Source organism: Hippocampus zosterae, chromosome 12, assembly GCF_025434085.1.
Source record: "Hippocampus zosterae strain Florida chromosome 12, ASM2543408v3, whole genome shotgun sequence".
NCBI lineage: Eukaryota > Metazoa > Chordata > Actinopteri > Syngnathiformes > Syngnathidae > Hippocampus > Hippocampus zosterae.
Window position 1 is genome coordinate 2,152,174 of NC_067462.1, and position 20,574 is coordinate 2,172,747.

Here is a 20,574-nt window from a genome sequence, read left to right on the forward strand (position 1 = left end):
AAAGAATGCACGCTTGCGGGTATGATATCATTTGCCTCCATGCGTCGCTCCGCCGCTGGTGTTCAAATCCCCATTGCCTAAAGGGTCATCACACCACAAAACCGATGCTATTCATGAGCCCTCTCCGCAGCGTTTGCACCGCTTGCTCGGATTAAGCGAAGCAAACGCGGTCGAACCAAGAGAGAAAACGGCAGTCTGATTTCCAGATTCTCCGCGGCGACTTCAAATGACACGTTTGGGAAGTCGACGTTTGGCATTGGAATGGCATCGCTTCCCGCACCTGGTCTCACGCGATTGCTAGCTTCCTTCCGATTGTGATTTCCGACATATGGTGCGCAGCTGGTCAAAGTGGGAAAAAAAAAAAAAAAAAGCAGTCAAACAAATTGATGCCGATAACTCTTAGCTTAACCTCATGTCGGCGCTAATCTTTCTGTTCACGTCATCTGCAAAAGTTATTTCATGACTGACCTCGTCTTGGGTGGGGTCAAACGATTTGCAGCTGAAAATAACGCAAAGGTTTCCACAAAAACATGCACGGCGTGTGGAATAGTGTTGATACTGTTCCTGTTTGTGTAGTGCGTCGGAGTGTTTTTTTTTTTTTTTTTTTGCCCTGCGACCTACCGAAACTTTTGTTTTTGGAATAATTTGCAAGTGGAAGCTAATAACTAGTCTGGTAGAGGAAAGTATGAAAACAACCATCGCACAGCAGAGAGCAGAACAATTCATTTAAGGTCAGCTTCTGTTATTTGTCAAAATGACCTCAAAGAGACCTCATTTGCTGCCGTTAGGCCACAGGCCAGCCAGAACGTCTTGACAGACGCAAAGTCGGAGTGTGCTTTGGGCTCAGTTCAAATGGTGGGACGGAAAGCGGGGCGACGCAACCACAAAAACATCACGGCACTCACTTTCGGGGACCTCAACCAATCCGAGTGAAGCCGACGGTCGCCCCCGGCAGAGATGGATTCTGGTTCTGTTCAAGCGTTCATCCTTTGGTGCTTGCTCGTTTCGTACGTCAGATTGAAAACTGCCTTTTAATCATCCCGTACGAGACGGCTTCCATAAAAAGGTAGCGCCCGAGTAAAGATCAGGTCATTTAGAAAAAGGATGACAAGCATGCACACGTGCTACACAGCTGATCAGCCAAATAACAATAACAACATTCCTCTGTGCCATTGAGCAATCAAAACATTGGCATCATAAATCAGGAAAGTCTTTCCGGGTCTCCTGCAAGCGAACGAGTGGAGAGAAAATTGAGATTGTAAGAGCAACGGACGCAAAGCCCCCAGGCAATGTGATTAAACAATTCAATTATTCATCTGCTGTGGTATTTTCTCCAGAAGCGCCAAACATGTCTGCGTCACATTTAAAAGGCAAAAATTAAAAAAAATGGCACGCATGTACTTCCTCACTGATCACTCGGTCTTGATCTGAGCGAGTTTTTAGGTAATGTCTGATTTAGATGGACTTCAATGATCATTCGGATCGGAGCGTTCTGGACCCAGAAATGGGAGCATTTCAAGGAGAAAAAAAAATCCTGATTTAAATCGAGCCCAATAAAAAATGATTTTATTCACATAAAACTCAGAAAATGATTCTCGGGTCTTAAAAAAAAAAAAAAAAAAAAAAAAAGCACGACCGGCCTGACATCAGAATAGTACAGAGACGAACCAAGCTTCGCTCCGTGGAATTCTTTTCGCGCGTGTTAGCGTAGTTATGCGAACGGGCTCCTTGCATGAATCTCCTGCATTGTCGAAATACGACTCGGGCGTTTTATTGTTATTCTACACGCTTTTATAATAACGAGCCATCATGTGCAAAGCTGCCATTGCTTGTACGGGTGAGTACATGTATGCAATGTCAAATTTAATTGAAACAATAAACCCATTAAGACTCTATTTTATTGAAAAAAAAATCGGAATTAGATTTTTTTTAGATTTGGCACTTAAAAAAATTTTTTTTAATAAAAGGTGATTTTTCTTTCTGTACTAACCCCGCGACTGGTGCAGTGAGTGACAGGGGTGCAGAGGAGAAACGTGAGGGCAAAGCCGGTCCAGCCGTTGGACGGCGAGACAGTCCGCGGTCCATCATAGCAATTGAAGGTGACGTTTGGACGCAAGTATTTGAATTAGAGGGCGCCGCGTTCGTGCAGACACTTCAACGTGAATGTGTCATGAGTCAACGGCAAAAGCTCACGCACGCCGAGAAATCTTGTAACGTTTAATTTACGGGGTGTGAAAAGTTTTTGTATGGACTCGCTAGGCAGCAATAAACAAATAAACTGCAGGGGGTGGGGGGGGGGGGTCGAGGGGCGGCAGTCAGTATTTCCACTGGGAGACGTGGAAGTCACAGCAATGCTCTTTACGAAACAACGCGGCGTTGGAGGACCTTTAAGTCAGAGGAGGTTTCGTAATAGAGACGAAATTGCAAAGCCGACTAAACATGACAGGTTGCGGGAAGGCCGACTTTATCTGTGCCTGAGCCCTTTATTACATGATGAATCGGAGGACTTGGGCAACTTAGGTGTCATTAAGGACCATCTTTTTTTGGGGGGGGGAGGGGTTGCAGTCAAGCTGGAAAATGCATTTCGGCCATATGTGGGTTGTTGCAATGCGAAGTACATTAAATGCTGGCCCAGTGTTCCGTAAAGCCTGCAACATTTCCATGGAATAACATTCATTCATTCATTCATCTTCCGAGCCGCTTGATCCTCACTAGGGTCGCGGGGGGTGCTGGAGCCTATCCCAGCCGTCTTCGGGCAGCAGGCGGGGGACACCCTGAATCGGTTGCCAGCCAATTGCAGGGCACACAGAAACGAACAACCATTCGCACTCACACTCACACCTAGGGACAATTTAGAGTGTTCAATCAGCCTGCCATGCATGTTTTTGGAATGTGGGAGGAAACCGGAGCACCCGGAGAAAACCCACGCAGGCCCGGGGAGAACATGCAAACTCCACACAGGGAGGCCGGAGCTGGAATCGAACCCGGTACCTCTGCACTGTGAAGCCCACGTGCTAACCACTGGACTACCGGGCCATAACATGAAAAATGCAATTCGTGCCTACCTGCTCATAATCAGCCAAACGCTTCAGAACAACATTGGGCGGCGCTTCACAATGCAGATGGACAACCGCCCTGAAAGCAACCAGAGAGTTTCGTTGGGGCAATTTGTTCCTTTTGGTCCCTTAAAAACACGTTTGACGTGTATACAAACTGCTAGAATTGCTGGAGGAAATTTAAATGAAAGCTAAAAGTCTGCAAATGAAGCACATCTCGTTTGTTTTCATGCTAAGAGCCCAACACACAATCGCGTCCATGTCCCAAAAGGTACGAAGCCGACTTAAGACAAAAGAAAATCTGAGGCCGGTGGCCTAATTGATCCGATTTCTCGTAATTGCTTGGAAAAGGAAATCCGAGCCGATGTCCTTCGAGGTGTTTGCGAGCGCATCGCATCCTGACCGCTAGCGAGCGCGGCTTCCTTTCACTTCCGCGTGATGGCCAGCCAAGAGATTTTTGAGGAAACGTAACTCGCCTCACCGTAACATGATCTTATTTTCTCACGGGGCGTTAACGAGGGTGACATGTCAATCAGCTCTAACTTGAGACACGGCAAGGTCAAGAAATCGCATGCCGCCAAAGACAGGAAGCAGAAAAGATTTGAAAAACACACGCGCAGTGAAAGTGAAGCTTCAACAGTTTCATGTAAGATTTTTTTTTTTAAAGGATTTGTGAAGAGTGGATGATTTTGAAGCTCTGACGGGATTCCTTCGCCTCAGGGAAGCAAAGTAGACGAATCGGTCCGGGCAGGGAAACTTGCTGTGCAGTAGACAAACCACAGCGAGCAACATACGCGTTCGATTCAAGGCTTGTTCGAGCCAATTTGTCAAACCAGAACCCGCAATTGGACCGCGTCCTCCGTTAACAGTCGGAGGCGCAAGCATCATTCGCCCTCTCGACTCCAACTTATCACGGAGCGATCTCGCTGTTCATCTTTTAGCACTTCATCCAAACGAGTGTTTACAATCTCAAGCGCTTCGCCTCGCGCAGTCTCTAACGTCGACAGCTAGCGCTAATTTATTACTTGCCGGAGTCATCCTTTGCAAATCTTAAGTGTCCCGGGAGACGCTGCAGGAGCAACACATTTGAAATTCAATGACAAGCTCCCGCGCCCGAAAGTAAGAATACTCCCACGAGCTAGCGGGAATGCCTGGAAGCCAACCCCCCCCCCCCACCCCCACCCCCGAGTGACTTTGGCCGAGAGCTTGCCAGCTAATGGCCGGGCGGGCACGCGAGGACAAGAAAGTGACTTTGGGACAATTGTGTGTCTTCAATTCATGAAAGCTTGCGTGGTTTTGTCACATGGAAGGAGCCAGAGTACCCGAAAAAAAGCCGCGCAAACGCAGACCCCGTAAGAGGGATTTCAACCAAATAAATACATCAGAAGCGCATTCAAAGCGCTCCCGTCGGGGGCCTCAACAGCCAACCCAACACTCTCATTCACCGACTCCCATGTCACTCACCAGGCGGGGCCCCGCCTTTTAAAGCCATACACACGGACCCCCCGAGCGTGAGGGGTCCCCGAGCATATTTTGCATTGATATGATGCATGAAGCTTAAATATACAGACCGTATAAATAAAATATACAGTCACAATTTTACGGATTTATCGTGCGGGGGTTCTGACGCGGAAGCCGAGCGATCAATAAGGGGCTATGCGGTCGCCTTTACAAACCGCACAGGGCTCGAGTGCTGCAAAAAATGCAAAGGGGGGGGGGCTATTTAAGAAGCATCAAATGAATCCAAACGGCGCAAGGTCGACCAGAGTAGAGGCAGACTGGAAAAGATGGGGGCGGGGTGGGGAGGAGGGCTAACTAGTTGAAGGGGGGGGGGGGCTGATGAGTCAACAAAAAGTGTGCCGTCAGCATCCCCGGGGCCCAGCGGGGAGCGTCAAGTTAGTTGACGTGGGAGGTCGAGTCCCACCCCCCCCCCCCCGGCCCCCCTCACAACCCTCCTTTCTCGACTTCGCCTTCTCATCTCTTGCATTTGTCCTTTTGTCTTTCTCATCCACATGGCAGATTCCAGCTCAGACCCTTTGCCCCCACCCCCTCCTCGTTGCCCCGCCGTTGAAATGGCCTCTCTCTCTCTCTATCTCCACAAACACACACACACGCACACACACAAACCCACGCTTGCTTGCACAAGCATCCCGCATGAGCCATGTCTTATTTACGGTTCGATTACAGCCGAGTGCCCTGCAGGACGCTCGTCCTCTTCCACTTCCCTTTCCCCTTGTTCCCAGATGTTGCTGAAATAATTGTTGGGGGTAGGGGTGGGGGGGTTCGGTGAAACCTGTTTGGGCCATCAAATGTGTGTTTGTTGTTACAAGAAAGCGGCAGCGTGGCATCAGAGCAGTAAGTTTGGAGGACTGAGCCAGATATGCATAAATAAATGACCCCCCCCGCTGGCAAGCAACTATTTATTTTAAACACAGCTGCGATTTTGCAAAGTTGACAAACACGAGCGCAATTCCTACAGCTGCGGGAAGAAATCTCCATGCGGCGCGCATAGGTTAAGCGCAAAAAAAGGCTGTCCGGCAAAATGCGCGCGCGGCACGCGCCTCCAACGCTACGAGGTCATAAAATGAGTGAGCAGAATCCTCAGCGGGCATAACACGGCGCCGTCCCCTTCAAAAAGAGGTGAGTAAGGGGGCGGGGCTCTCTCTTCCATCCCCCATCAAAATACGCATTTCGCTGGAGTCTGCAACTCGCGAGACGCCGCTTTGCGGGAATCCTCTGAGAGGTATGACCACCTCCACGGAGGGACTGCAGAGTGCAGCCAGACTTCATTCGTCATGCCTTTGATGAATACGATTGTATTTTATTTTTTTTAACCATTTCGGGAACAGCGGTTAACCAGAATGGACAGCTATTCAAATGTTGTTTTCTCTTATATTATTTATTCTTCGGGGGGCGGCCCGGTAGTCCAGTGGTTAGCACGTGGGCTTCACAGTGCAGAGGTACCGGGTTCGATTCCAGCTCCGGCCTCCCTGTGTGGAGTTTGCATGTTCGCCTGCGTGGGTTTTCTCCGGGTGCTCCGGTTTCCTCCCACATTCCAAAAACATGCGTGGCAGGCTGATTGAACACTCTAAATTGTCCCTAGGTGTGAGTGTGAGTGCGAATGGTTGTTCGTTTCTGTGTGCCCTGCGATTGGCTGGCAACCGATTCAGGGTGTCCCCCGCCTACTGCCCGGAGACGGCTGGGATAGGCTCCAGCACCCCCCGCGACCCTCGTGAGGATCAAGCGGCTCGGAAGATTATTTATTCTTCAACAACCACTTCATGCCTCAAAACGAATAAAAGAAATCCTGTGGTAGTTGTCATTATTTGTGCGTGAAAGGGTTACGCCGCTGGCACAGAGTGTTCCACCAAGTCCGTGATCAATGGTGCTAATAAGGTAACGTATACAGGTACAGATTGTCCAAAACATATATAATGGGGGAAAAAAACGTTATTTGAAAACGTCGTGAAAATAGCAACAACAAAAAAGAAAAATATAAATCTGAAAGCGAGGCAGGACTTTACACATCTTTAAATGACGGGATGATGCAACCAAACGTCTTGAAATAATCCATCCATCAATCATTATCAACTTGTTGGAAAGATGATGAGGGGGTGAAATATCAAACGTCATCTTCTATTCATCTCTTTTCTGTTTCACTTGTCCTCATTGGGGTCGTGAATGAACTGGGGACATCCTGGAGTGGTTGTCAGGGGGTATTTGTGTGCTGTGTAAATGAACTGACAACTACTCAATCAACTGCAGTCATAGGATCATTGCATTTATACTATTAATAATAATAATAAATTTTATTTATAAGCGCCTTTCAAGACACCCAAGGACACTTTGCATTGGAATAATAGAAAATGCCTGTGAGTATTCTTACATTGTCTGTCTACATGGGTTGCGGCACCGTTTGTTTGTTTTCCTTCAAATGTCCATTTGCTGAAAATGATCGTCAAAAAAATATAAAAAAAATTGACGTCCATGCTATGGTGTTTTGCATTTGATGTCGTTATAAAGCTTTCATCAGACAAAGTACACAATTTATATTTTTGTTTTGCCATCAAGTAGACAAATTTCACTCTCCTTTTGAAAAATGCAAACGCGTTGAAGATGGACGGTCGGCCTTACAGACTGGGCTCACAAGCGTGCAGACGTCAAAAAGGATGAGGTTGCCCCCGCTCGGTTTATGTCTTTCAAAAGAAGCAGACGAGCGCTATTGAGGTGAAAGAATTGCGTTTCACTCCAGCGACAAAACTCGATTCAACCACTGACACGAGCGTTCAAAGCGCAGTCAAAGTCGAAGAGAGTCGAGCTGAACACGGCAGGCGCTCACCCAAAACGACCCCCAATCAAGGCCACACTGGGAGTCTTAGGGCAGTAATTATACAGCGCCTTCTTTTATCTTTCATATGCGGGAATTCTTAACATCCTCCAAAATTTTAAGTCTCTGTCGCAGTGAAGAACGTTACAATAAAGCAGGGAATCTCTTGCCGCCTCACCATTGGATTTGACCGGCATAACAATTATCAATGATTGAGAGATGTGGTAAGCAGGGCCTGAACGATTATTCGGATGATATTAGCCATTTTAAAATCTGCAAAAACTGTTTTTTTATATTAATATATATATATATTAATCCCATTGTATATTCATATTCGTATGACTGTATTTAGAAATTCCATCCAACCATCCATCCATCCATTTTCCGATCCACTCTATCCTCACAAGGGTCGCGCGTGGGGTACTGGAGCCTATCCAGTCGTCTTCCAGGCAGTAGCCTTGAACCGGTTGCCAGACAATCGCAGCTATTTATAAATTGCGGGAAAAATATCAGTTAAACTCTCGGTCTCGGGGGGCGTGGGGGGGTGGGGGGTACTGGATTGGACACTCCCCTGAATATGCAAATTTTAGAGTGCCATGAATGAACAAAAATAATCGTCAAGGTTTAAATGTGATTATAAACAGCAGATGAAACTGCAAATACCACCCAAAAAACAAAAACCAATTAGGTCACTACCAAATAATGCACAGATGAATTTGGCCCACCATTTTATAGGGTCGTTCCTTCATAATCATCCATCCATCCATTTTCTGAACCGCTTAATCCTCACTAGGGTCGCAGGGGGTGCTGGAGCCTATCCCAGCCGTCTTCGGGTAGTGGGCGGGGGACACCCTGGATCAGTTGCCGGCCAATCGCAGGGCACACAGAGACGAACAACCATCCACGCTCACAATCACACCTAGGGACAATTTAGAGCGTCCAATCAGCCTGCCATGCATGTTTTTGGAATGTGGGAGGAAACCGGAGCACCCGGAGAAAACCCACGCAGGCCCCGGGGAGAACATGCAAACTCCACACAGGGAGGCCGGAGCTGGAATCGAACCCGGTACCTCTGCACTGTGAAGCCGACGTGCTAGCCACTGGGCTACCGGGCCGCCCTCCTCCATAATCATGCTGATGGTAAAATAAATCCTGAATCCAAAAAGTTCTCAGGTGACCTATCCTATGAAAACAACAATGACTTCCAAATTTAAAAAATCCAAGCACATTCTGACATTTGTTGCGAAAACAGGCGCGCGCACTTTGCGGTCGTCCTGAACCACCGCAACGGCTTCTGTACGCAAACTGCCCGGAGGTAAAACAAATCTGGAGCCGCTTTATAAGAAACAGAGGGCTTAAATTAAAATGTTCCCGGCGAGTGAGCACAGTTCACAAATATGCCCCCGTAGACCTGCAGCATCTGCCCCTCAACAATGCTCAGCTTCGCTGCAGCCTTCCTATCGAGCTCGGCGAAAACCGAAGACCGAAAACCAAGAGGAGATGCAAATGATGCCATGATCACGGAAAGAAAATTTTACCAAAAAAAACATTTCTGGGTTTTCGTTTTAAATGACGAAAACTGTCGTGCACCGTACTATAGCGGCAATTTGCATCACATTGTCGAGCTTGCACTGTGAAACCAGTTCAAACCGGATTTGACAGATTCCTCTTCAAGAACTCCTGAGTAATTGCTTTCTTGAGAAATGGATGGATGGGAGGGCACTTTGACCTTGGCATTTGATCGTAACATTTCTAATCTCATTCACCGACAAAGTGGAGAGGGTGCGCGACACATTTGAGGGGACTCTTTCGCGTCCTTGGGGGGGGGGGGGGGGGGGCGGGGGTTGAGAATATGCAAAGGGAGGAAATGTACGGACATGCTGGGAAAACTAACATAGGCCTAACGGAGACAGAAAAAAAAAAAGTTTCCAGTATCGGATATAGATTGTGAAGCAACTGAACCCTGAAATAACAATGGGGGGTGGGGGGGGGGGGGGGGGGGGGGGGAACTGTGGAACTGCAAATGCGTTTCCATCATGGGGGACATTTCGCTAGCAGGCATTGTGGTTAATTGATTTCCATTTGAGAATGCTGAGGTTTGACCTCTTTGACCTTAGTCACTCCAGCGTAGACAAAACATGCCGTTGGCGAGATGCGAGCGACATTAAAGCTTTCAAATACGAGTAACTGGCAGGAGACGCCCTACCAACCCGATCAAAGGCATTTGAGCCGTCGGTTTTGCTGCTTTTTCGGTGGGTTGGATGCTTCTTCTTCGTTGGTAGAGCGGCTTCGTCGTCGTGTTTGGAGGCGACTGCGTTTGCGTTCTGAATCATTTATTTTTTTTAACTGAACATTTTCCTGATGGCATTTTCTACCGGTATCGATCGGGCGACCATCGCGATCCATCATTATATTGAATCACGGCCCACACCGAGGCACAGCTGAAGCGTTATCCGTCTCCATGGCGATTTCATAACCCTTCAAGCAAGGGATATTTGTAAACAAAGAGTGCGGCAACATGCCGACGGGCATATTCTTTATCCTCAGCAAAGAACTGTGACGAATACTGCTGCAGAGTTTTTGACGTCGGCTCACTCGCACGAGACAAGGCTGCGCTCTCAAAGCTGCTCATGGCCTTTTTCTTACGAACGCACGCCTGACTCCCGGGAAAGGTTGGAAATCTTGCGTCACGTGTCTTCGTTCAATACGCAGTGTGGTGGGATACAACTGAAAAGGCGAGGATAGAGCAATAGAAAGAGGACGGCGCTTTATTCATTCGGCTTCAGAACTTCCATTTATTCTCCATTCACGTTTAGCGCCAGCGCCAGCTCAGGAAACCGAGTTGAGCTTATTAAATGAGAGAAGTGTTTTCACGGGAACTCCGTGTGGCCTGCATTATTAATGGAGCTCAGCCTAATCCACAGTGGATACATGTGCAGCCACATCATGACAAATTCCATGTTTTTCGGGGCGATTTCTCCACATAAGCTGCTACAATGCGGAGCCCGGCCTCTGTCTGCTCATTTAAGCTTCAGCGGGGTACCACTGGCGACGTAAATCAAATGTTTACACCAGTAAATCCAAGAGCCATGACAAAGGTCAATCGAGTCGCGACTCATGAGGGCCACTCGTGCTTTGGGAATTCCACATTTCGCCACATTTCCGGCAAATACGACATTCAAAGAAAATAGTTCCACTGCACAGTTTAGTCAAATTTGTTACCATCATTCGGGCACTATCGGACACGCCCCCAAATGTAGAACCAAACATGTGGGGCTAAGAAGCACAACCTCCAACTCAAGAATGGGCGACTCTTCTCATGACGGGGGGCCACAAATATTTTCAGGCAGACCTGAAATCCCCACTCGGCAACGAGCAGCGCATCCGGGTGGGCTGCCTGCAGACTTTCATCGTGGCTCACGTTACATCAGAGCCAACCCAGTCACAGGCAATAGCGGCAGGTGCCGGGGGGGGGGGGGGGGGGGGGGGGGGCTTCCATACGGCAAACGACAGATTGAAGAGATCATCCACGCGCCGTGGCACCGAGACACGTTTCATCAAAGCGGGGGTTGCACTTTTGAGCGCCAGTAGTATACACGGTGCGGACACGGGCGAGGCTGCGGTAGAGCTCGTCTGCAGTTGAGTGCTAAGACTGTATTATCAAAACAAGATTTTCAAAGTAATAATCTGGATCAGGAGCATGTGAGACCGACAAGATTATTATGTCGCTGTCTGATACTCCCTGGTGCCAATTCTCAAATGCGTACATTAAAGACAAAAAAAAAGAGGGATGGATTTCATTCTACTTTCAACATGCAGTAAATTAGCGCCGCGGCTAACAAGTATTTTTTTTTTTAGAATGGGTTGCTTTAAGATTCTCTCATTGAATAATCAGATAATGTGAATATTTTTGGAGGTATCATTTTTGTCCACATGGGTTTGCCATCTTGGAGCTCTACTGTAGCAACTGTGACTTTGAATGTGTATGGCTTTAAAAGGCGGGGCCTGGCCCGGTGAGTGACATGGGTGTCAGAGTGTCTTGCTTCACATTAGACACACTGCATTTCATCTTTTTTCAAGTGTGAAATGATTCTAAACTTTGGATAGTCTGACTTTTAAGCACCCCTGGCCCCGCGCAACTGCACCAATTCTTTCTGGGGGGGGTGATCCCTGCAAAGCTTCGAGACAGAGATTTTGCTTCAACCTTTTTGGTGATGAGATGAATCGAGTTATCCGGTTGACCGTGGCAAGTCCGAGAGTATAACAGAGTATGCAGGGTTGGCCGTGCTTTTTACACTCACTCAGCGAGTGTGTGTGAGTGTGTGTGTGTACACAACACTGATTCTAATGTCACATCTGCACTGTGATGTTAACATCATCCAGCATGTGCATTCGCCCTTTCTTGTAGTTTCACCGAGAACTCCACATGACTTAAAATGGGTCTACAGACCAGCCCTTCATTAGAACAGGGTGGGCCCGAGACGGACGCTCGGAATACTCTGTACTGTATTTGGCTCTTGGTATTTATAGGTCTCCCCCCCCCCCCCCCACCCGATGGTAAGAGTGATGCATTATGCATAAGCAAGTAAGTATAGTGCATGAATAATAGCCACAACCTGCGGCTCCCTCCTCCCCATAATTTGGTGGCACGGGTGATGGAGCAGCATTGATGTGGCCGCCCCAAGGGAAGAGAAGAAGTCACGCAAGCTGGGGGTCACGCGGCGTTATTTGCACTAACCCCTCGAACTCTTGCTTTGGTCCAAATTTATAGCCCGACGTCCAAATGATTCTCATCACACAAGAGGGACAAACTGAGGACTAAAAAGACTTCCACTACTTATCCAACAGGAGAAAACAAGATGGCTTGAGCTCAAGGTTCTTGCTTGCTTGGCCTACTTTGCCAGTCGGATGAAGTGCTCTCAGCAGTTTCAGCAGCAAATGGCATGAAAAAGAGGTCTTTATTCCCATGTGCAACGCAAACGCTGAGTACATGAAACTGTAAGATGGAGTGGCCAAATGCATTTGTGCATTTTATTTTGGGAGGATTGGGGAGGGGGGATGACGCAACAACTCTTGCAAGCCTCGAATTGGACAACTTGATTCAGACGGTGAAGTTGAAAATGTCCTAAATTAAAGTGCCGGGATGGCTTCCGGCACTCTCGTGACCTTCGTGAGGATAAACGGTTGGGAAAGCGGATGAATGACGACGATTGGTATAATTTCAACGTTGATAAAGGAAATGTAAAAACAAAGGGATGTAAAACGATGACATCGCAATCTTAATAGAGCGGCGACATCGTCGTCATTGTATTATGATATGAAAAACACGACCTTGCATTGTAAATACACTGCCAGGATACTTTGCCACGCTGAGCCAATAGGAACATTCATTCATTCATTCATTCATCTTCCGTACCGCTTGATCCTCACTAGGGTCGCGGGGGGTGCTGGAGCCCATCCCAGCCGTCTCCGGGCAGCAGGCGGGGGACACCCTGAATCGGTTGCCAGCCAATCGCAGGGCACACAGAGACGAACAACCATCCACGCTCACACTCACACCTCGGGACAATTTAGAGTGTTCAATCAGCCTGCCGTGCATGTTTTTGGAATGTGGGAGGAAACCGGAGCACCCGGAGAAAACCCACGCAGGCCCGGGGAGAACATGCAAACTCCACACAGGGAGGCCGGAGCTGGAATCGAACCCGGGACCTCTGCACTGTGAAGCCCACGTGCTAACCACTGGACTACCGGGCCGCCCCCAATAGGAACATATGACAACAAAATGACAGGCAAAGCCTATTTGTGTGTCATACAAAAAAACCCCCAAATACTTTAAAAAATACAAGATGAAGAGAACTGTTCGGAGGAAATAATCTGGTTTCATTTTCACCAATGCAAGATACCACACGTGACGTGGATCTCTTTACACGTCGGTCACAACAACACGAGGAGGGAAAAGGATAGCGATGATAGGTGACTTGGCAGAACCAGCCCACGGCATCGACTGCACAACAACATCTCCAGGCAGAAGAGAAACTGTCACTGACAAACTGAGAAAATCCGTCTTCCCCCAGTGCCAAGGGAGGCTTTGGACTTCGGCCCTATCAACACTGTACACCGTTGAGGACCTGATTGCCGGACCTTCACATTGGACTGCAACCATGACATTTCTGACAGTTCTGTACGAGGTCAAAACAATCAGCTGGCATGCTAATCCCAATAAAAACTGACACCAATTGCCTCTGGGTTTTTTTTTTCCGATTCGAACAATAATAGCCTGCAAATGTTGCCGAGAACGATTTGGTTTCTCTTGAGGTTAACTGAGCAACGCCATATCCGTCAGGGCTAGAACGAGCGCGTCTTCAAAGCAGGGCCCGTGTGGATTGATGAGAAGCGTGCTGCTCTGTCCACGTGGGGCCGACTCATCAATTTGCCTTCAGACAAGAAACTTGCACTTAAAAGTATCTTGGCCTCTTTACTGCCACTGCCTGGGTTAACCGACATACAGCTAAGAGGCGCTCGCGGCCGCATGAAGAGAGTTCAATTCCGCTCACTGCACCTAAGGGGCACTTATATCTCAAATTTTTTGCAAATGACACCTCGCATCTTGAAAATCTCACTGCGCGACTGTTCCAACGAGACTCTAGGTAGCCCCCCCCAAGTACCACATGCGTAGCCCGCGGGGCTGTTCGGACGAATAAAGGATATCTTATCTTATCTTAAATGTAGCCCAACAGTGATGGGACATTGTGATTTTGTAGAAATGTTGCAGAAGTGACCGTTTGCAGAGATTAATTGCAAGAAAAGTGTTGCTTATTGATATTGTGAGCAAATTTTAGGTGTACATCAAAACGTTTGCATTAATCAATAGCCTTGAAATAGCGTGTGTGGTTTTTTTTTTAATGTGGGAGAGAGTCAGATTACCTGGAGAACATGCAAAAAGTCCACACTGGCGCCTGGATTTGAACCCCCAACCTCAGAAGTGTGAGCCAGACATGCTAACCGCTAGATCACTGTGCCGCCCGCCACTTGTCAATGTACTGTCAATCCAGTTGGGGGCAGCCAGGACTCCTAATGGGGCAACAAAAAAGTTTCAGACGTGGACCCTGTCACGTTCACGTCTCTAAAAATTATAAATCTAAAGCACAGTTTGGATATAACAACATTTCAGTGTGCAAAAGAATAAAAACAGCTACCGCATAAACACTTAAATCAACCGGGGGGCCAACGTCACGGGGTGTTTTTCCTCCTCCTTGGGACCCCCGAAGCCCTAACCGCACCCCGATCCCCTTTTGGCTCTTCGCCCCCCCCCCCGGCCTGTCTCTCCCCAACGCAACCCAATCTTGCCAAAGCACGGAGGCATCATCAGACGGCACACTGCGGCGAACACCTGCATTAACACCCTCGACGTGTTGCAACAACAACTAACGCGAGAGGCTCCCTCGGTTGACCGAGCACGATGCGGTAGATCCCCGGCGGACCCTCGCGAGGCGTCCAGGCGGCGGTGTCAGAGTAGAGTCGAGGTGACGCGACCGCCTTCAAAGCACAACCGTCTCGCGTTTTTTTTTTTTGGACACCGAGCAACGGTGCACACTCCACAGCCTTTGTAATATTTATACACCAAGATGCGTTCTCTTCATCGCGCTCGTTTCACATTGCACCAATACGGAGAGGACGTGAACAAATGACCCGCTGTTAGCAAGCAGGTTTTCCATGGACCCCCCCCCCTCAAAAAAAAAAGAACACAGTCGTACTCACGTTTTCAAATCCTCACTGTGGCTGCCGTTCCAAAAAAAAAAAACACGCGCACGCACACGGATGTCTGGCCGCTTGCGTGTCGTCCGACGGCGGCGTGGAACTCAGAAGGAGCGACGAAGAAGGGAAGTGGTTGTTGGAAGCAGGCTATGGCATGAGTGCTGGGCTTCAACGAGGTCGCGATGTTATGTGCGGCAGTCGCGGCCGCACGACTTTCTGGCTGGCTGACTGAGGCTGGCTGGATGAGCCACGGATCGGGGCGGCCTTCTTCTCCGACGCCGTGGCTCCGTGCGTCGTAGCGTTCGCAGGACACCGCGGTGCACTAGCGCCATCTAGTGACGCGGAGTTCGTTTCGGTGCCTTTCGGATGAGACGTTTTATTCGTCAATTATGCATAGAGAAGATGGATGAGAATCTAAGAAAGGTAAAGATATGAATGGCGGTTTTAGTGCGGAATTTAGAGAAACATTAGTTCATTCGTTATGGTCTTGTGAATACATAAAACTACTTCCCACTTTTCACGTAATACATAGGTGTCAAAGTCAGGTCCTGGAGGGCCGCTGTCCTGCATGATTTCCATGTCTCCCTGATGCAACACACCTGATTCAAAAGATCAGATCATAAATCAGAAACCTCTGCGGAAACCTGATATTGAACTTGTTCATTAAAATCAGGTGTGTTGCAGCAGGGAGACTTGGGAAAACATGCAGGACAGCGGCCTTCCAGGACAGCGGCCTTCCAGGACCTGACTTTGACACCTATGACGTGATAGATCATTTCAGACTCTCGTGAATTTGTTTGTTAATGTTAACTGCATCAATGACTTTATAACTGAACTGAATGCAAACTCTAAAATGACCTGTTTTAAGTACATCAGATTCAAGTCTTGCCGTCCACACGATTCAAGTTCATTACCTTCACATAATAGCTAGGAAAAAATATGGCAGAGAAGTAATTGTTGTTATTGGTTTCCATCCAATTTGAAGAAGTCATCAAGTATAAGATGCAATAAAAGAAAAAATAATACAAAATACATATTTTTAAAAACTTTTATTCGAAATAACATTAGAGGGGACAGTCAGCACATACCGTATATACATTTCTCGATATGAAACCCCATTAGGCTGTAAAATCCAATATATAAATTGTCCATAGAAGATAAAGGAGGCATGTTGATCCTGATTTCATTTTTTTGATCATCATCAGTGATTATGATCATTGCTATTAAAGCAAACAAAAGCTCAGATTCACTATAACAAGAAATTAGCATATTGCATTAAAAGAATGAAAATGAAGCTGCAAATTGGAATTGGCCAGTTAATATTGCGTATAGTTTACCGAGCAAAAGATGCTGAGATGAACCTGTTCATTTTGTGATGTGAAAACGAAGAAAAATTATATTCTGCATTGACCAACAGTGATGGAGACCAATCTGCGTTCTTTCATTTCTGTTCATGGACAAAAACCTCATTTGCAAACATCCCGTCCAACATTTTTCCCGCACGCAGGCACATTACCCCGGGCTAAAAGCTGCGTATCTTCTTTTTTGTGTGGAAAAAACCCAAGATCCTGTTGCGGATGTGCGTCAACTGCAGCCCGTAGATGAGCGGATTGAAAATTGGAGGAATGAGAAGAAATTCGATGGTCATGAAGTTGTGCAAGTGTTGCGACAACCGCGCCGAACCGAATCGCATGTACAACAAATCCAGCAGCACGGTGGCGGTGTAAGTGAGCAGGCAGGCCAAGTGCGGCGCGCACGTGCGCTTGAACTTTTTCCACATCCGCGTGGACGAAACGCACAGTTTGATCAGATACACGTAAGACCAACAAATAAAGAGAAAATGCAAGAAATAAAACCCGATGTTGAACGCCACGATGATGCTGTTGGCGCCGGGCGGCGAGCAAGCGAGGTTGACCACCATCAGGTTGACGCAGTAGAGCCTGTTGATGTGAGAGCCACACAGCTTTTTCCCCAAGAGGGACGCCGTGTTCATAAACATACAAAACAGAGGCAGGAACCAGGACAAAAACACAAAGAGCGACACTCGCTGCCGCGTCATGAAAGATTGATAAACCAGAGGCCGGCACAGTGCCACGTACCTGTCGTAAGCCATCAGTGCCAAGATGGAAAAATCGTAGGTATTTGACGAGTGTATGACATAACCTTGCAACATGCAGCCGGCGTATGAAATCACGTGAGACGATAGGAGATCCACCAGGAATTTGGGGAAAAAGCCGAGCGACCCGTACACGGCGTTGACGCATAAGTTACACAGGAACACATACATGGGCCGATGGAGCTTCCTGTCTGCGGCGACGACCAAAACGATGGTCAAATTGCTCAGCAGGATGATGAGGTAGCAGAGTAGCACCAGCACAAAAATGGCCAGTCTCTGCGCAAATGGAAAATTCAAACCGGACAGAGTCAACATTGTGACATGAGAAACATTTTCCATCATAAACGACGTCAACACAAAGCAGACAAATTCACCGCATGACAAATGTAGCAGGGAGGCGCGCATCCGCCCCTCCCGACGACGCCGCGTAGCGGCGGCTAGTTAAAGACTTGCGCAGGAAAACAGCGTGACCTTTGGGACCGCGGCGGACCAATGGCAGCGTGTTGACACCCCCAAAGCCATCGAGTGATATCGGCCTTTTCGTCAATCCCTTGGATGAGCTGTCTGACCTCGGCGACTTGGGGCAGAGGCCAACAGGGACACTGCACTGCCAATCAAATCCAAATATGCTTGCTTTCAATTTTAAACCACCGTTTGGAAGATGAAATTTGGAGTCTGACTGATAAAACTTCAAACGTTATTTCCAGTCCGCCCTAAAAGTAAGGGATGTCCGGCTACCAATACACTTTCAAGTCTGTCCCTCCTCTTCGCATTTTCTCTCTATGTCGGCATTTCCCTCCATTGAGATTATTTAAGGCCTCAATGGCCTAAATCAGGGGTGTCCAAACTTTTTGCCAAGGGGGCCAGATTTTATGTGGTAAAATGTCGGGGGGACGACCTTGGCTGACATTCTTTACATTGAACAACAATATTGTTCAACAAATTTTAGTAAGCCAGTCTGTTTCACATTTCCATTTTTATTTTAATTCTAGTGTCTAAATGCTATGACTCATTTAGTGAATGCTATTACTCACTTAGCCACTAGAGGGAAGCAGTACTCTATGAAACATCACTCACCAGTCTACGAGACCTCAGTCAATGCAACACGCGTTCCATTGCGCCCAACCCGCGGGCCAGACGGCACTGATTTTATGACGGGGGCCGAGGGCCGGATGAAATTCGACCGCGGGCCGGACTTTGGACACGCCTGGCCTAAATAATTCTGATCCAAGATGTCTGGTCAACTGTTTACGTGACGTGAGCTCTTCTGATCTGGCGTTTAACGTGCGCCATTTTTCTGCACTGAATTCAGATCCGCCGTTTAACGGCCTCGTGGTGCGTGCCCATCGTGTCATGTCAACCTGATTAATCATAAAGTGTATTTAGCACTGTAGTGGCGAATGTTTAGTGCAGGGGTGCCCAAACTTTTTGGATCGAAGATCTACTTTTCGATCAACTAACCTCACGGGATCTACCCTTACCGGCGCGCGCACGCACACACACAAATTTAAGATTTACCTGCTTTATTTTATTTTTTTATTTATTTTTTTGGTGTGAAAATGAGACTGATTAGTGTGCAGTGTATATAAACACAAAAATATATTACTAACATGTACAAAGACACACAAATGGTTGTTTGTTTTTTTTCTTCTCGACACTCCTCGGATCTACTTGGGACCTGTCTTAGATCTACCGGTAGATCAGGATCTACCTAATGGGCACCCCTGGTTTAGTGTTTCTCCTTGTTGCGCAAGACTGACACGCAAGTCATCTCTCTGAGATTGATGTTCGTGATCAGCTTGGCAGATGCTACAAGGAGGCCTTTGCCAATGTTTGCCGTAACCAAGTGCCGCAATCAATGAGACTCTTTGAAGGCCTTTAAGGGTTCATCAAGGTATTCACAAGGCGCAGTACTTGCTACTTTCCTGTAATTTGTTAATTTTTTTGTGTGTGTAGAACTTGCCTTGTAAAACGTTGGCTTTTTTTGACATTTTCTTGAAGTTGTCCGGTTTTGCAATGAAATGACATCAACGACCTCATTGGAAGACTTTTTTCAATAAACGTCACATTTTTTTTCCCTACAAAATGTGCCTCTTCAATGCATAATTGACATGAACATAAGGAGAAATGTAAAACAAAAAACTGTTCTGTGGTCATCGTTGAAATTATTGTTAATGTCTCATACACGACTGTTTCCCCCCCTCTCTTTTGAAGTCAGCTGTTCAATTTTACGTGATTGAGGAGTATACCACAAGACCGAAGCTTAAATAGAATCAATGTCAATAAGAATAAGAAAACCTTTATTCGTCTCCCGATGGAGAAATTCCCAATTTGCAGCAGCAAAATTATGAAAGGAAGAAAATAGGAGAACAAAAAGTATAATCTAAGTATATTGTACTGGCAGAATATGATTCTGCTTCTATATTTCGATTTAGGGGGGGGGGGAGCGGTGGGGAATATTGCCTCTATTCACAAGCGTTCTGCAAATTGGATGGTCAACGGGTCATTATCCGTCCCTATTGCTGTCCCTTGAGAACAATTAGTAGCACAGTTGCTCTCATAAGGGGCCCACTCTACAATAACAAACATGTTTATCAGTTTAACAAGTTGCTGAGGCGACTCATCAACAAACCCTCATCATGATGAACTCTGTTTACACACGTTTATATACAGTATATACACACACGCGTTGGGTATATTCAAGTCCACACACTCCGGTCGTCAAGTTTTTGTGATATAAAAATATTTTTTTTCCATCGCTGATTTGTGACATGTATCTGATGTTTTTCACGCAATGTGAATTGAACAATTCCGATTTCTTTCTCAAATCCAACCCAGGCCGTTTCGTACGTAAAATATAAATCAGATACGTATGTAGTATGAGAATGGTGGCCATCGCTGCAAATGGGGAAACTCGTTCGAGAGTCAAGATTTCTTTCACTTTGAACTCAATCACCGGATTTCAGATATGCTTAAAACATTAATATAAACCGGAGGGATGAAATAAACAACGTTCCTGAGACGTGTGCTGTCGTTTGTGTGTAACTGCAAATATAGGGCGGATTTCGATCGGTGAAAAACAGCCGTCGCCACGAATTCCCGTTCACGACACGCCGACACTCCCACGGAGCTTCGCGTTCCTGAGATCTAAAATTCATCCGAAACACCGCGCGAGTCCCGTGACGTGCGCCTCGCTCGAGGTCACACTTTATGCGCATGCGTACAACGTCATCGAAATGTTGCGTTCACACCTTGTCGGCGCATTTAATATTGAAATTGAACGAGTACAAAAAATAACAGTTTTTAAAAATTCGAATTGG

The 20,574-nt window shown here is 47.1% G+C and overlaps 2 protein-coding genes and 1 long non-coding RNA gene across 9 annotated transcripts in view; 1 reads left to right on the forward strand and 2 right to left on the reverse strand.

Moving 5' to 3' along the window:
- Window positions 1–15,432, reverse strand: part of adarb1b (adenosine deaminase RNA specific B1b) — a 75,180-nt gene extending 59,748 nt beyond the window's left edge. For 2 of the 7 annotated variants that reach the window (XM_052082630.1, XM_052082626.1), the window contains exons 1-2: window positions 15,142–15,432; window positions 14,308–14,454 (exon numbers count right to left, since the gene is read on the reverse strand). The gene's annotated coding sequence lies outside the window, so the exon portion shown is untranslated. Of the gene's footprint in view, window positions 1–3,065; window positions 3,136–14,307; window positions 14,455–15,141 lie in introns of those variants that run through there. The other 5 variants (XM_052082628.1, XM_052082625.1, XM_052082631.1 and 2 more) reach the window with 3 other exon arrangements.
- The window catches only part of LOC127611874 (uncharacterized), a 139,560-nt gene that overhangs the window by 32,453 nt on the left and 86,533 nt on the right, over window positions 1–20,574 (forward strand). The gene's annotated exons all lie outside the window — the stretch shown is intronic.
- On the reverse strand, window positions 16,172–18,070 carry LOC127611855 (olfactory receptor 1D2-like). Its single transcript, XM_052082646.1, has one exon. The coding sequence runs from the start codon at window positions 17,657–17,659 to the stop codon at window positions 16,661–16,663; it is 999 nt and encodes a 332-aa protein (XP_051938606.1). The 5' UTR covers window positions 17,660–18,070; the 3' UTR covers window positions 16,172–16,660.

Coding starts and splice junctions, on each gene's coding strand:
- LOC127611855 (XM_052082646.1), bottom strand. CDS start 17,659: ATGCGCGCCTCCCTGCTACATTTGTCATGCGGTGAATTTGTCTGCTTT.